This window comes from Bombina bombina, chromosome 6 (assembly GCF_027579735.1).
Source record: "Bombina bombina isolate aBomBom1 chromosome 6, aBomBom1.pri, whole genome shotgun sequence".
Lineage (NCBI taxonomy): Eukaryota > Metazoa > Chordata > Amphibia > Anura > Bombinatoridae > Bombina > Bombina bombina.
In genome coordinates, this window is record NC_069504.1 from 860142155 (window position 1) to 860156437 (window position 14283).

Below are 14283 nucleotides of genomic sequence, written 5' to 3' on the forward strand. Positions count from 1 at the left end.
CGGCTTTTTTGCAGGTGTTAGGTTTTTTTTCAGCTCAAACAGCCCCATTGTTTCCTATGGGGGAATCGTGCACGAGCACGTTTTTGAGGCTGGCCGCTTGCGTAAGCAACTCTGGTATTGAGAGTTGAAGCTGCGTTAAAAATGCTCTACGCTCCTTTTTTGGAGCCTAACGCACGGCTAGATTTGGAGTTTTGTCGGTAACGACCCGAAAATCTAACGCCGGCTTTTTTCTGGCCGCACCATAAAAATAACTCTGGTATTGAGAGTCCACATAAAGGCTGCGTTAGGCTCCAAAAAAGGAGCGTAGACCATTTTTAACGCAGCTTCAACTCTCAATACCAGAGTTGCTTACGCAAGCGGCCAGCCTCAAAAACGTGCTCGTGCACGATTCCCCCATAGAAAACAATGGGGCTGTTTGAGCTGAAAAAAAAACCTAACACCTGCAAAAAAGCCGCGTTCAGCTCTTAACGCAGCCCCATTGTTTGCTATGCGGAAACACCTCCTAAGTCTGCACCTAACACCCTAACATGTACCCCGAGTCTAAACACCCCTAACCTTACACTTATTAACCCCGAATCTGCCGCCCCCGCTATCGCTGACACCTGCATTTTATTTTTAACCTCTAATCTGCCGCTCCGTAAACCGCCGCTACTTACATTATCCCTATGTACCCCTAATCTGCTGCCCCTAACACCGCCGACCCCTATATTATATTTATTAACCCCTAATCTGCCCCCCACAACGTCGCCTCCACCTGCCTACACTTATTAACCCCTAATCTGCCGAGCGGACCGCACCGCTACTATTATAAAGTTATTAACCCCTAATCCGCCTCACTAACCCTATAATAAATAGTATTAACCCCTAATCTGCCCTCCCTAACATCGCCGACACCTAACTTCAATTATTAACCCCTAATCTGCCGACCGGAGCTCACCGCTATTCTAATAAATGGATTAACCCCTAAAGCTAAGTCTAACCCTAACACTAACACCCCCCTAAATTAAATATAATTTTAATCTAACGAAATTAATTAACTCTTATTAAATAAATTATTCCTATTTAAAGCTAAATACTTACCTGTAAAATAAACCCTAATATAGCTACAATATAAATTATAATTATATTGTAGCTATTTTAGGATTAATATTTATTTTACAGGCAACTTTGTAATTATTTTAACCAGGTACAATAGCTATTAAATAGTTAAGAACTATTTAATAGTTAACTAGTTAAAATAATTACAAAATTACCTGTAAAATAAATCCTAACCTAAGTTACAATTAAACCTAACACTATACTATCATTAAATTAATTAAATAAAATACCTACAATTACCTACAATTAAACCTAACACTACACTATCAATACATTAATTAAATACAATACCTACAAATAAATACATTTAAATAAACTAACTAAAGTACAAAAAATAAAAAAGAACTAAGTTACAAAAAATAAAAAAATATTTACAAACATAAGAAAAATATTACAACAATTTTAAACTAATTACACCTACTCTAAGCCCCCTAATAAAATAACAAAGACCCCCAAAATAAAAAATGCCCTACCCTATTCTAAATTACTAAAGTTCAAAGCTCTTTTACCTTACCAGCCCTGAAAAGGGCCCTTTGCGGGGCATGCCCCAAAAAGTTCAGCTCTTTTTCCTGTAAAAAAAAACATACAATAACCCCCCCCAACATTACAACCCACCACCCACATACCCCTAATCTAACCCAAACCCCCCTTAAATAAACCTAACACTAAGCCCCTGAAGATCTTCCTACCTTGTCTTCACCCTGCCAGGTTCACCGATCGGTCCAGAAGAGCTCCTCCGATGTCCTGATCCAAGCCCAAGCGGGGGGCTGAAGAGGTCCATGATCCGGCTGAAGTCATCATCCAAGCGGGAGCTGAAGAGGTCCATGATCCGGCTGAAGTCTTCATCCAAGCGGGGCAGAAGAGGTCTTCCATCCGATTGAAGTCTTCATCCAAGCGGGATCTTCTATGGTCATCCATCCGGAGCGGAGCGGCAGGATCCTGAAGACCTCCGACGCGGAACATCCATCCTGGCCGACGACTGAACGACGAATGACGGTTCCTTTAAATGACGTCATCCAAGATGGCGTCCCTCGAATTCCGATTGGCTGATAGGATTCTATCAGCCAATCGGAATTAAGGTAGGAATATTCTGATTGGCTGATGGAATCAGCCAATCAGAATCAAGTTCAATCCGATTGGCTGATTGGATCAGGACATCGGAGGAGCTATTCAGGACCGATCGGTGAACCTGGCAGGGTGAAGACAAGGTAGGAAGATCTTCAGGGGCTTAGTGTTAGGTTTATTTAAGGGGGGTTTGGGTTAGATTAGGGGTATGTGGGTGGTAGGTTGTAATGTTGGGGGGGGTATTGTATGTTTTTTTTTACAGGAAAAAGAGCTGAACTTTTTGGGGCATGCCCCGCAAAGGGCCCTGTTCAGGGCTGGTAAGGTAAAAGAGCTTTGAACTTTAGTAATTTAGAATAGGGTAGGGCATTTTTTATTTTGGGGGTCTTTGTTATTTTATTAGGGGGCTTAGAGTAGGTGTAATTAGTTTAAAATTGTTGTAATATTTTTCTTATGTTTGTAAATATTTTTTTATTTTTTGTAACTTAGTTCTTTTTTATTTTTTGTACTTTAGATAGTTTATTTCATTGTAGTTATTTGTAGGTATTGTATTTAATTTATTTATTGATAGTGTAGTGGTAGGTTTAATTGTAGATAATTATAGGTATTTTATTTAATTAATTTATTGATAGTGTAGTGGTAGGTTTAATTGTAACTTAGGTTAGGATTTATTTTACAGGTAAATTTGTAATTATTTTAACTATTTTAGCTATTAAATAGTTCTTAACTATTAAATAGCTATTGTACCTGGTTAAAATAATTACAAAGTTGCCTGTAAAATAAATATTAATCCTAAAATAGCTACAATATAATTATTCGTTATATTGTAGCTATATTAGGGTTTATTTTACAGGTAAGTATTTAGCTTTAAATAGGAATAATTTATTTAATAAGAGTTAATTAATTTCGTTAGATTAAAATTATATTTAATTTAGGGGGGTGTTAGTGTTAGGGTTAGACTTAGCTTTAGGGGTTAATACATTTATTAGAATAGCGGTGAGCTCCGGTCGGCAGATTAGGGGTTAATAATTGAAGTTAGGTGTTGGCGATGTTAGGGAGGGCAGATTAGGGGTTAATACTATTTATTATAGGGTTAGTGAGGCGGATTAATAACTTTATAATAGTAGCGGTGCGGTCCGCTCGGCAGATTAGGGGTTAATAAGTGTAGGCAGGTGGAGGCGACATTGTGGGGGGCAGATTAGGGGTTAATAAATATAATACAGGGGTCGGCGGTGTTAGGGGCAGCAGATTAGGGGTACATAAGTATAACGTAGGTGGCGGTCGGCAGATTAGGGGTTAAAAAAATTTAATCGAGTGGCGGCGATGTGGGGGGGGCCTCGGTTTAGGGGTACATAGGTAGTTTATGGGTGTTAGTGTACTTTAGAGTACAGTAGTTAAGAGCTTTATGAACCGGCGTTAGCCCAGAAAGCTCTTAACTACTGACTTTTTTCCTGCGGCTGGAGTTTTGTCGTTAGATGTCTAACGCTCACTTCAGACACGACTCTAAATACCGGAGTTAGAAAGATCCCATTGAAAAGATAGGATACGCAATTGACGTAAGGGGATCTGCGGTATGGAAAAGTTGCGGCTGAAAAGTGAGCGTTAGACCCTATTTTGAGTGACTCCAAATACCGGAGTTAGCCTAAAACCAGCGTTAGGAGCCTCTAACTAAATACAATTAAATACAATTAAATAAAATTATCTAAAGTACAAAAAAACACTAAATTACAGAAAATAATAAACAAATTACAAGATTTTTAAACTAATTACACCTAATCTAATCCCCCTAACAAAATAAAAAAGCCCCCCCAAAATAAAAAAACAAAAGTCCTACCCTACACTAAATTACAAATAGCCCTTAAAAGGGCCTTTTGCGGGGCATTGCCCCAAAGTAATCAGTTCTTTTACCTGTAAAAAAAAATTACAAACCCCCCCAACATTAAAACCCACCACCCACACAACCAACCCTACTTTAAAACCCACCCAATCCCCCCTTAAAAAAAACCTAACACTAACTCCTTGAAGATCACCTTACCGTGAGAAGTCTTCACCCAACCGGGCCGAAGTCCTCAACGAAGCCAGCAGAAGTGGTCCTCCAGACGGGCAGAAGTGGTCCTCCAGATGGGCAGCCAGACGGCGTCTTCTATCTTCATCCATCCGGCGCGGAGCGGCTCCATCTTCTAGACATCCGACGCCTTCATCCGACGTCTTCTTGCACAATGACAGTTCCTTTAAGTGACGTCATCCAAGATGGCGTCCCTTCAATTCCGATTGGCTGATAGAATTCTATCAGCCAATCAGAATTAAGGTAGGAAAAATCCTATTGGCTTATGCAATCAACCAATAGGATTGAAGTTCAATCCTATTGGCTGATCCAATCAGCCAATAGGATTGAGCTCGCATTCTATTGGCTGTTCCAATCAGCCAATAGAATGTGAGCTCAATCCTATTGGCGTATTGGTGCCGTCGAATGCAAGTAAGTTGACGGCTTGATAAGTAGATGCCAAGGTGTTTAAATGGCTTGAAATATGAAAACTTTGCAGAGCAATTTAGATGGACTGGAATGCTGACTAAATACCTTAAAAAGGACATTAAACATTTCTTTTTGTAAAATTGTGCTTGTCACATGCTTCCTAGAGAGGCAAAGTCAATTTCTGTAACATATAAATGATTCAAATAAAATTGCTGGTTTGGGAAATGTGTACAATTTTTAAAAAATATATACGTTACAGATTTTGCTTATTGGCCTTGCTAGAGAACTTGGGGCAAAACACAATACTTGAATAAAACAAGAGGTGTTTAATATCCCTTTATGGTTTAAACATTTTTTTAAATTGAACCTTATTGAGAAAATATCACCAATGTTTATTATTGACACAGTGAGGCCTATTTATCAAGCTCCGTATGGAGCTTGTGGGCCCGTGTTTCTGGCGAGTCTTCAGACTCGCCAGAAACAGCAGTTATGAAGCAGCGGTCTAAAGACCGCGGCTCCATAACCCTGTCTGCCTGCTCTAAGCAGGTGGACAGGAATCACCACAATTCAACCCGATCAAGTACGATCGGGTTGATTGACACCTCCTTGCTGGTGGCCCATTGGCCGTGAGTCTGCAGGGGGCGGCGTTGCACCAGCTGCTCTTGTGAGCTGCTGGTGCAATGCTGAATACAGAGAGCGTATTGCTCTCCTCATTCAGCGAGGTCTTGCGGATCTGATCCGCACTGTCGGATCAGGTCCGCTAGACGTTTGATACATAGGCCCCAGTATGTGATTTTCATTGATATTTTGGTTTGAATGCCCCTTTTATTAGTAACCTATTTATTTTAATTATTTCAGATTTACTATTTATATTTTTAGCTTTGTTCAATATGCCATATTGCTTAAAAGAAGTGTTTGTTCCATATTTCTTCCCCTCAGATTTGTACCATTAACATTCCAGTGGCTGCAGTCCTTTCTTCTAGCTGTCAGAGAAATTAGTAACTCAGACTCTCTACTGCCCAACATCACCCTAGGCGTTCATGTATATGATTCATGTGCTTCTCCAGGGAAGGCCTTGGAAGGAGTTTCCTGGTTCCTCACAGGAGGAGTCCACAGCCCAATTCCTAACTACAGATGCCGCTTGTCCTCACCCATAGGAGGTATCATTGGGGATTCAAGTTCTGCAAGCTCCTTAACCATTTCTAGACTTCTAGGTCTATACAGCTATCCCCAGGTATGTACAGGTAATAGATTACCCATTACTATATATACACAGAACATTTGAGTTTAGTACTACTTTTGACAAAAGACCAAGTTACACATCAAGAATTAGAATGCTGTCAGATTATGGACTCTAGTTGGGCTACAAAGATACTATTCAGCAAAGGCAAGTCCTTCATAGAAAGCTACTAATATACAGTTTTTATGGGTATGTATGCTATTTAATATAGAGCTGGAAAAAAAAACAGTTTGCAATATCCCCTCCAGCTAGCACACTTACAGTACACTGGATAACCTTTTAAATACAACAAATATTTATTTAAAATGTGTGTAGAGAGATCTTTCATGTACATGAAAAAAATTTGGAGTAATGTTCTTTAAGTTTCAATTGGGAGATGGATGACTCTCTTGTCTACATCTCCTAAAGATTTTGGGCTAGATTAAGTGAAGCGCTAATTTAACGTGCGCCAGCACAGGGGCAAATTTGCCTGCTTACGGGCGCACGTTAAATAACCAGCCATTACAAGTGGCTGGTTAATGCTACCACAATCTTGCGGTAGCATTTTGCGCTAAATAAAATGTACAGTTCCTTTCTAAAAAATAAATAAACAACTGCACGAAGAATGGGTTAAAGTGAGGAGATTTGGGGTGTTAGAAAAAAATGGCACTGAAAAGTACTTTTACATTGAAGTCTAAGGGGACTGTGTTTTTACTTGAAAAATATATGTATATGCTTATATACATATATATGTATGTTTTAATATGTGTATATACACATATTAGCACATAAATATATGTATATATTCATATACATATATATTTAACATTTTCTTCCCAACGCTGCGCAACTTAGCCACTGCGCTGCAATAGGTTATCTGCCGCGTCTCACATCATCAGAAGGAGACTCCCATTGGAGCCTATGGAAGCTCACTGTCATGAGCGCAATGCTTTTAGGCAATGCGAATGTGACCTTGCATTGGCGTGCACTGGCATTACTGAGTGAAGCGCAAATATCACACTCGTGAAAGTTTTGCGTTCCACTCATAATCTAGGCCTTTATGTTACATAATGTTATCAGTAATTATTAACAGTATTGGGCTGCACATAGAAACACTATAGATTTTTTTAATAGGTTTCAAATAATACATTATTTAAAAAAATACCCATTAATTTTCTTTCTTTACAGGAAAATTAACCCCAAAATTTTCTTTTATGACTGACTGAGGCAGAGTATGCAATTTAAAAAAAAAATAAAAAAAATAACGGCTAGATTACGAGTTTTGCGTTAGAGGCTATGCAGTGCTAACGAGCAGTTTTCTCTTACCGCTCACTTACCTGCAGCACTGGTATTACGGGTTTTTACAAACTCGTCGTTAAAAGACAAGAATTGAGCGTTGAGCAAAATTTTGATCATTACCGCACTCCAATACCAGCGTTGTTTAAGTCAGCGGTGAGCTGGTTATACGTGCTTGTGCACGATTTCCCCATAGGAATCAACAGGGAGAGCCGGCTGAGAAAAAGTCTAACACCTGCAAAAAAGCAGCGTAAAGCTCCTTAACGCAGCCCCATTGATTCCTATGGGGAAATAAAATGTATGTCTACACCTAACACCCTAACATGAACCCCGAGTCTAAACACCCCTAATCTTGCAGTTATTAACCCCTAATATGCCGCCCCCGACATCGCTGACACCTGCATTATATTTATTAACCCCTAATCTTCCACCCCCAATGTCGCCGCCACTTACCTACACTTATTAACCCCTAATCTGCTGCCCCAAAGTCACCGCCACTATACTAATTGTATTAACCCCTAAACCTAAGTCTAACCCTAACCCTAACACCCCCTAACTTAAATATAATTTAAATAAATCTAAATAAAATTACTATAATTAACTACATTATTCCTATTTAAAACTAAATACTTACCTACACTTACCAATAATTGTATTTATTTTAACTACGTAGAATAGTTATTAAATAGTTATTAACTATTTAATAACTACCTAGCTAAAATAAATACAAAAGTACCTGTAAAATAAAACCTAACCTAAGTTACAATAACACCTAACACTACACTATAATTAAATAAATTTACTAAATTAAATACAATTACCTAAATTAAATTAAATTAGCTAAAGTACAAAAAAACACTAAATTACAGAAAATAATAAACAAATTACAGATATTTAAACTAATTACACCTAATCTAATAGCCCTATCAAAATAAAAAAAGCCCCCCAAAATATAAAAAAACATAGCCTAAACTAAAGTACCAAAAGGGCCTTTTGCGGGGCATTGCCCCAAAGTAATCAGCTCTTTTACCTGTAAAAAAAAAATACAAACAACCCCCCCCCCAACAGTAAAACCCACCACCCACACAACCAACCCCCCAAATCAAATACTATCTAAAAAACCTAAGCTCCCCATTGGCCTAAAAAGGACATTTGGATGGGCATTGCCCTTAAAAGGGCAGTTAGCTCTTTTGCAGGTCCAAACCCTAACATAAAAATAAAACCCACACAATACACCCTTATAAAAACCTAACACTAACCCCCTGAAGATCGACTTACAGTTCTGAAGACCGGACATCCATCCTCAATGAAGCTGCAGAAGTCTTCATCCAACCGGGCCGAAGTCCTCAACAAAGTCGGGAGAAGTCTTCATCCAAGCCGGGGCGAAGTGGTCCTCCAGACGGGCAGAAGTCTTCATCCAGAGGGCATCTTCTATCTTCATCCATCCGACGCGGAGCGGGTCCATCTTCAAGACATCCGACGCAGAGTATCCTCTTCATCCGACGACTACCAGACGAATGAAGGTTCCTTTAAGTGACGTCATCCAAGATGGCGTCCCTTAGATTCCGATTGGCTAATAGAATTCTATCAGCCAATCGGAATGAAGGTAGAAAAAAATCCTATTGGCTGATGCAATCAGCTATTAGGATTGAAGTTCAATCCTATTTGCTGATCCAATCATCCAATAGGATTGAGCTCGCATTCTATTGGCTGATTGGAGCAGTCAATAGAATGCAAGCTCAATCCTATTGGCTATGATTGCATCAGCCAATAGGATTTTTTCTACCTTAATTCCGATTGGCTGATAGAATTCTATCAGCCAATCGGAATCTAAGGGACCCCATCTTGGATTACGTCACTTAAAGGAACCTTCATTCGTCGGGTAGTCGTTGGATGAAGAGGATGCTCTGCATCGGATGCCTTGAAGATGGACCTGCTCCGCGTCGGATGGATGAAGATAGAAGATGCCGTCTGGATGAAGACTTCTGCCCGTCTGGGGGACCACTTCGCCCGGCTTGGATGAAGACTTCTCCCGGCTTCGTTGAGGACTTCGGCCCGGTTGGATGAAGACTTCTGCCACTTCCTTGAGGATGGATGTACGGTCTTTAGAACTGTAAATCGATCTTCAGGGGGTTAGTGTTAGGTTTTTTAAGGGTGTATTGGGTGGGTTTTATTTTTAGGTTAGGGTTTGGGCCTGCAAAAGAGCTAACTGCCCTTTTAAGGGCAATGCCCATCCAAATGCCCTTTTCAGGGCAATGGGGAGCTTAGTTTTTTTTAGGTAGTATTTTATTTGGGGGGTTGGTTGTGTGGGTGGTGGGTTTTACTGTTGTGGGGGTTGTTTGTATTTTTTTTTTACAGGTAAAAGAGCTGATTACTTTGGGGCAATGCCCCGCAAAAGGCCCTTTTAAGGGCTATTGGTAGTTTAGTTTAGGCTAGGTTTTTTTTTATTTTGGGGGGGCTTTTTTTATTTTGATAGGGCTATTAAATTAGGTGTAATTAGTTTAAATATCTGTAATTTGTTTATTATTTTCTGTAATTTAGTGTTTGTTTGCTTTTTGCACTTTAGCTAATTTAATTTAATTTAGGTAATTGTATTTAATTTAGTAAATTTATTGAATTGTAGTGTAGTGTTAGGTGTTATTGTAACTTAGTTATATTGTAGCTATCTTAGGGTTTATTTTATAGGTAAGTATTTAGTTTTAAATAGGAATAATTTAGTTAATGATAGTAATTTTATTTAGATTTATTTAAATTATATTTAAGTTAGGGGGTGTTAGGGTTAGGGTTAGACTTAGGTTTAGGGGTTAATACAATTAGTATAGTGGCGGTGACTTTGGGGGCGGCAGATTAGGGGTTAATAAGTGTAGGTAGGTGGCGGCGATGATGTTAGGGACGGCAGATTAGGGGTTAATAATATTTAACTAATGTTTGCGAGGCGGGAGTGCAGCGGTTTAGGGGTTAATATGCTTATTATAGTGGCGGCGACGTTGGGGGCGGCAGATTAGGGGTTAATAAATATAATGTAGGTGTTGACGATGTTGGGGGCAGCAGATTAGGGGTTCATAAATATAATGTAGGTGGCAGCGGTGTCCGGAGCGGCAGATTAGGGGTTAATAATTTTATTATAGTGTTTGCGATGCGGGAGGGCCTCGGTTTAGGGGTTAATAGGTAGTTTATGGGTGTTAGTGTACTTTTTAGCACTTTAGTTATGAGTTTTATGTTACGACGTTGTACCATAAAACTATTAACTACTGACTTTTAAATGCGTTAGGACTCTTGACAGGGTAGGGTGTACCGCTCACTTTTTGGCCTCCCAGGACAGACTCATAATACCGACGCTATGGAAGTCCCATAGAAAAAAGACTTTACGAAGTTTACTGAAGTCGTTTTGCAGTAAGGCCAAAGAAGTGTGCGGTGACCCTAAATCTTCAAGACTCGTAATAGCAGCGGTAGTGAAAAAGCATCGTTAGGACCTCTTAACGCTGCTTTTTTACCCTAACGCCCAACTCGGAATCTAGCCTTAAGTTACTTCTATTATCAAATTGTTTTTGTTTTTTGGTATCTTTTGTTGAAAAGCAGGGTGTAAGTTTAGGAGAGTGCATGTGCCTGGATCACTATATGAGAGCAGTTTTTCAAAAATATTATCCATTGGAAAGAGCAAAAGATGGCAGCATTAGCTCCTGCTATATAGTGCTCTAGACACCAATATATCTCTTCAACAAAGAATACCATGGGAATGAAGCAAGTTTGATAATAGAAGTAAATTGGAAACTTTTTTCATATTGTATGTTCTGTCTGAATCACAAACAAGAAATTTGAGGTTTCCTATTCATTTAATGTTCCTCTATCTATGAACTAATTGCACTGGTTGCAAGCATGTATACACACAGCAAAAACTAGGGCCTAGATTTGGAGTTTGGCGGTAGCCGTGAAAACCAGCGTTAGAGGCTCCTAACGCTGGTTTTAGGCTACCGCCGGTATTTGGAGTCAATCAGGAAAGGGTCTAACGCTCACTTTTCAGCCGCGACTTTTCCATACCGCAGATCCCCTTACGTCAATTGCGTATCCTATCTTTTCAATGGGATCTTCCTAACTCCGGTATTTAGAGTCGTGTCTGAAGTGAGCGTTAGAAATCTAACGACAAAACTCCAGCCGCAGAAAAAAGTCAGTAGTTAAGAGCTTTCTGGGCTGACGCCGGTTTATAAAGCTCTTAACTACTGTGCTCTAAAGTACACTAACACCCATAAACTACCTATGTACCCCTAAACCGAGGTCCCCCCACATCGCCGCCACTCGATTAAATTTTTTAACCCCTAATCTGCCGACCGCCACCTACGTTATACTTATGTACCCCTAATCTGCTGCCCCTAACACCGCCGACCCCTATATTATATTTATTAACCCCTAACCTGCCCCCCACAACGTCGCCGCCAGCTACCTACAATAATTAACCCCTAATCTGCCGACCGCAAAGAGCCGCCACCTACATTATAGCTATGTACCCCTAATCTGCTGCCCCTAACACCGCCGACCCCTATATTATATTTATTAACCCCTAATCTGCCCCCCTCAACGTTGCCTCCACCTGCCTACACTTATTAACCCCTAATCTGCCGAGCGGATCTCACCGCTACTATAATAAAGTTATTAACCCCTAATCCGCCTCACTCCCGCCTCAATAACCCTATAATAAATAGTATTAACCCCTAATCTGCCCTCCCTAACATCGCCGACACCTAACTTCAATTATTAACCCCTAATCTGCCGACCGAATCTCGCCGCTATTCTAATAAATGGATTAACCCCTAAAGCTAAGTCTAACCCTAACACTAACACCCCCCTAAGTTAAATATAATTTAAATCTAACAAAATAAATTAACTCTTATTAAAGAAATTATTCCTATTTAAAACTAAATACTTACCTGTAAAATAAACCCTAATATAGCTACAATATAAATTATAATTATATTATAGCTATTTTAGGATTTATATTTATTTTACAGGTAACTTTGTATTTATTTTAACCAGGTACAATAGCTATTAAATAGTTAAGAACTATTTAATAGCTACCTAGTTAAAATAATTACAAAATTACCTGTAAAATAAATCCTAACCTAAGTTACAATTAAACCTAACACTACACTATCAATAAATTAATTAAATAAAATACCTACAATTACCTACAATTAAACCTAACACTACACTATCAATAAATTAATTAAATACAATATCTACAAATAAATACAATTAAATAAACTAACTAAAGTACAAATTATACAAAAAATCAAACAGAGAGAATGTAATCACAACATATAATACTGTTGTGAAGAAAGCAAGGGATAAAACAAGGCACACAGGATTTGGTAAATAATCAAATTTATTAATTCCTATTTAAATCCCAAACCACACGTATGTGGATCACAAAAATGACAAGGTCAATCAAAATCTAAAAGTGAGCATTCTTAACTAAATAAAAGGCAAATTTCAAAGACTAAGTGCTACTAGAAGGGCCAGAAACCTCTAAGCATTAGCTGCTATATTTGGATCCGTTATTCCGATTCAAAGTTGATGCAGCATTCAGCGCGTGTGACGTCACTTGCAGCCTGAGGTGTGGTTGTCGGCCTGCTGGTAATTGGTTTTATTGTAAGAGGTGTGTCCCAAGTTCCGAGAATCCGTCCACTGGATTGGCCAATTGCACAAGGTGAAAGAAACCAGGCTTCCACCGATGTTATGTAGCTAAGCACATACCAGGATGCACCGTATACTCAGAAAAGTATAGTGAAACAGCCCCAAACAAATCCAAACGATTTCTCAGCAAAAGGTCTCTTATTCTTATACACCTTCAGATAGATGTTACACGCTCTATCCAGCGCAAGATAGGAATCCACATTCTCCAGTAACCAGCCGCTTTAACACACACGCTCTTTCTCAGCATGCAGCATCAGATAAGAACAGGCACTTTGTGTAACTTTAGCACCTATGTGCTGTACTAGTCAGGAGTGAGGTCGACTAACTCCTGTCTCTCTTGTGTGCATTTTTCAAAGAAAACAAAGAAAATACATTTTGGTACAAGTTTATTTCTACTTTGGAACTGACTCAATATTGACTGTTCTTATCTGATGCTGCATGCTGAGAAAGAGCGTGTGTGTTAAAGCGGCTGGTTACTGGAGAATGTGGATTCCTATCTTGCGCTGGATAGAGCGTGTAACATCTATCTGAAGGTGTATAAGAATAAGAGACCTTTTGCTGAGAAATCGTTTGGATTTGTTTGGGGCTGTTTCACTATACTTTTCTGAGTATACGGTGCATCCTGGTATGTGCTTAGCTACATAACATCGGTGGAAGCCTGGTTTCTTTCACCTTGTGCAATTGGCCAATCCAGTGGACGGATTCTCGGAACTTGGGACACACCTCTTACAATAAAACCAATTACCAGCAGGCCGACAACCACACCTCAGGCTGCAAGTGACGTCACACGCGCTGAATGCTGCATCAACTTTGAATCTGAATAACGGATCCAAATATAGCAGCTAAGTAAAATAAGTGAACTTGTGCCTCTAGCAGCAGTTATCTACGTCTGCTCTACAGACGTTTTATAAGACATTTTGCCTTTCATTTCCTCTGATCTGTTTGTTGAAAATGTTTTTGCTATGAGTCAACTTGTTACCATTATGTTTATGTTTGATTTTTGCTTACAGTTTGTTACCTGTTTATGTAACAGATGGTAGGTTAGGCCTAACCCTTAGCTAATTAGCATACGTATGCTTAGAGGTTTCTGGCCCTTCGAGTAGCACTTAGTCTTTGAAATTTGCCTTTTATTTAGTTAAGAATGCTCACTTTTAGATTTTGATTGACCTTGTCATTTTTGTGATCCACATACGTGTGGTTTGGGATTTAAATAGGAATTAATAAATTTGATTATTTACCAAATCCTGTGTGCCTTGTTTTATCCCTTGCTTTCTTCACAACAGTATTATATGTTGTGATTACATTCTCTCTGTTTGATTTTTTGTATAATTCATTATCAAGGGTGGCACCAGCAAATATTTACTTATTTTTGGTTCAGCAATATTACCTACTCTCTCATACCTTTTTTGTTTATAACTAAAGTACAAAAAATAAAAAAGAACTAAGT

General features: G+C 39.1%; 1 protein-coding gene across 1 annotated transcript in view; it reads left to right on the forward strand.

The window, feature by feature from the left end:
* The window catches only part of LOC128664695 (extracellular calcium-sensing receptor-like), a 46996-nt gene that overhangs the window by 12647 nt on the left and 20066 nt on the right, over positions 1-14283 (forward strand). The window contains exon 2 of the mRNA XM_053719505.1: positions 5573-5867. Within this exon, the coding sequence (XP_053575480.1) occupies positions 5573-5867 (295 nt within the window). The remainder of the gene's footprint in view (positions 1-5572; positions 5868-14283) is intronic.